Source organism: Amphimedon queenslandica, unplaced genomic scaffold (assembly GCF_000090795.2).
Source record: "Amphimedon queenslandica unplaced genomic scaffold, v1.1 AMPQUscaffold_9255_Cont18783, whole genome shotgun sequence".
NCBI lineage: Eukaryota > Metazoa > Porifera > Demospongiae > Haplosclerida > Niphatidae > Amphimedon > Amphimedon queenslandica.
In genome coordinates, this window is record NW_003550473.1 from 1 (window position 1) to 3,429 (window position 3,429).

The 3,429-nt window shown below is 36.6% G+C and overlaps 1 protein-coding gene across 1 annotated transcript; it reads left to right on the forward strand.

Moving 5' to 3' along the window:
• Positions 1-2,261: 2,261 nt before the first annotated feature.
• LOC109590934 (uncharacterized) lies at positions 2,262-3,420 on the forward strand (the record flags this gene model as incomplete). The annotated part of the gene is made up of 3 exons (XM_020006772.1): positions 2,262-2,380; positions 2,584-2,781; positions 2,841-3,420. Coding segments are annotated over exons 1-3 (874 nt in total), but the record flags the coding sequence as incomplete, so codon positions are not given.
• Between the last annotated feature and the right edge of the window lie 9 nt (positions 3,421-3,429).

A 3,429-nucleotide genomic window follows, 5' to 3' on the forward strand; every position in this document is an offset into this window, starting at 1 on the left:
GGTATATATCAAGGGCGGGATGTATATGCGTAATATACCACCCGGCGGTGCCTTTGACCATAAATATTAGAGTAGGAGAGGAATGGGATTAGAAAAAGCCCACAGCGTTGTAACTATCCTTGTTACGGCAATTAGCTTTGGGTTTCGGACACGCCTTAAAAACGGCCCAGTTTTAAACTGAACACTAGGAGATGCCAGAATGTTAGGGAATCTGCTCCTAAAGTATTGGAGGTGGATAGATCAGCATCAAGTTGAAGCTGCTACTTTTTCCAAAGAGTTGAAGGAGGTATTCCTTGTTCTAGTTTTTCCACCACGACAGTTTGAACTTCCTAGGCATTGCTACTAAACTGTGAAGAAAAATTACTACTAAATACTAACTACAACCAGTAATGGGTACACAAATGAAGGTCTCTGATCATGTGTGATAACGATGCTTTGAATGAACCTTATGGAAGCAAGCTTCATCATTTAAAACTAAACTGACTCACAATCACTTATTACAATGCAAGGCAGTTTTTTTATACAGTATTATAAATGCTCTGAGGAAGCTACAGGTACACAAAGGCGAAAATTTAGTCATTTTGTTATATGAAGTCAGAGAAAGGAGCATTATATATACAATGTATATAGTTGTAGAATAATTATGTTTACAAGTATGTTAATTGTTAACACTGAAGAACCTATTGTAGTCTGCTAAGACAGTCTTTTTGTGACCTTTTTAGGTAGTTTTCAGCTCAGTTGTCTCCAATGTGTGCTGTACTCTGCTCCATTTTGAGCTGATTTGACCGCAACTACTCTAATGTTTATGCTTTGACCTTATAGCAACTTATATATGATACTATAAACAATAGCTGCTGAACCACTCTCTTATGTATGAGTACAATTTTTATGTTCATAGCTTGTCTTAAATTGATGGACAAGCTGACGAACATAGCTATACACATAGCTATTAACTATACACAGCACTATACGCAAACTATATGTACACTACAAGTTATTCTAGTTTGTTTTTCAACTTATACCCATCTGGTGCTGTAGGTGAATTATACTAACTCCCATAACATACTACTATACACCTACTATATACCGTAGGGCGCCTTTTTGTAATTTGTAAATTTGCCTAAAAATCAATTTTGCTGATTTAAGTTTCGCGAATTTATGCCGTCTGCCATCTTGTACCGTAATAATTTGATTTTCACAGAATTTTTGTAAATCTTCAAAAAATTTCAAAATCCACAATATTTTCAGCCCTTGAAAAAAAGGCACCCTACGGTACTAACTGTACTAATTTTAAAAAATTTAGCAATAAGCCACTGCAATGTACATGTACATTTATTATTTATTTTATCATTTATTTAGTTAGTTATTTACTTGTATTTTTTATTTCAGAGTTGGCATCAACATGTGAACATTCAGAAAGCTCTCCTTCCAGGGGTGTGGCAGTTGCTAGGCAATGGTGGCCATGGTAACGGGAGCATCATCTACCCATGCCTCCTTCCCCTACTAAGTCAATTACTAAAAGTACCTGACTGTGATACCACTGGATTATCAATTAATTTTATTACAAGATTAAAGTCAGGGTTAGTGAATGTACATGTATTCATGTATGTTAAAAACTAGTGGGAGTCCCTGTACTATAGCCCATGGATTTTTCCAAAAAATGGCCCAAAAGTGACTCCCAATTTTTATTACATTTTCTGATACATATTGACGTACTTATGCTGTGTAGAAAGTTTGAAGTGATTCCGGCTCAAATTTTTAAAGTTATGGCCATTTTTAAGAATAAGCCAATTTTCGAAAAAATCCCTGTACTATAGCCCATAGTTTTTCGGAAAAATGGCTAAAACATGACCCCCAATTTTTATTACATTTTCTGATACATGTTCATGTCCTTATGCTGTGTAGAAAGTTTGAGCTGATTCTGACTTGAATTTTTAAAGTTACGGCCATTTTTAAGAATAAGCCAATTTTTGAAAAAATCCCTGTACTATAGCCCATGGTTTTTTTGGAAAAATGGCTTTAAAATGACCCCAATTTTTATTACATTTTCTGATACATATTGATGTACTTATGCTGTGTAGAAAGTTTGAACTGATTCCAATTTAAATGTTTCAAGTTATGGCCATTTAAAAAAGATAAATTATTTCTACTGACTACTATACATGTACATACAGTAAGTGTATACACAAAAATACCATTTGTCTTTCCATCCCTCTCTCTCTCTCTCCTCAGTTTATCGTCAGAGGTGTCAAAAGGTTCTTTATCAGACACTAATAGTCTGATAATGTCCCTCATTGAATGCTCCTCCTACTGTATAGACACTAATGATGGAGGTGATACCAGTGGGGTAACCCCTTTCATTAGCCATCTAATTAATATTGTGAGTTACATTTATTACCAGATGTACATGTACATGTAATTGGTGATTTTAGAAAAGGCTAGAATTTGGCAAAATTAATGATTTGAGAACGATTTACTGTAACATTTATCACATGTACTTGTACTTATACCAATTTAGTATTTTGGCTCCATTTAATTGACATTATGTATTTACTGATTTTCTGTTGTGTCTATTCTTTATAGATTATTGAATTAATTGATGATCTGTTTCTCGTACCAGCTGTACAGTTGGAGGGTGTGTCCAATTGCATTGTTTGGTTGATCAATCTGCTCGTTAAGAGATCAGTGAGATATCAGTCCGATATGACACACCTTGATCAACTGAGATCAGAGTTAACGCATCGCCTGTGTCAGAGATTAACAATGAGCGATACTGTAAAAGTACGTGTACATGTACATGTACATTAACTTTAATTCTCTCTCTCTCTCTCTCTTTATAGCAAAGTCTAAACTCTATCTCTACCTTACTGGTCAAATTTTATCCGCAACCCACTTCAGCCACACCTACCATAGTCCCGCCCACTTCTCCTCTAACCCTCATCTCTCCCTCCACTTCCCAGTACATGTTACCATTAACATGTGAACTAATATCAGATTGTCTCACCAGATACTCAAATTCTCTCTCTCACATTAAACTAGCTTCATCTCTTCTCTCCGCTATCAGTCACATGACCTCTTCGTGGGTCGATCATGTCACACGGCTTGTCGGATGCCCTTATAAGGAAGGTGTTGAGGGCGACGCCCATTACAGCTTGGCAAAGTACCTAATTGAGTTATTGAATAGTGGAATTGAGGTGGAGTCTGGAAAAGAGGTGGAGAAATGGGGCGTGTCTGTTGGAGGCGTGTCACCTGAAATGCTTGCTTGGTCTTTTAGTGATATTGAGATGAGAGAGGAGCTGCTGGTTGATTGTTGTGTTAATGTGCTGTACGCTGGAAGGGGCGGGGAAAGAGGCGGAGTCAATGATGTACATGGACATGTATTATCGACCGAGTCAGTTCGGAAGATGTTACTGGAAATTTGTCAAGTAA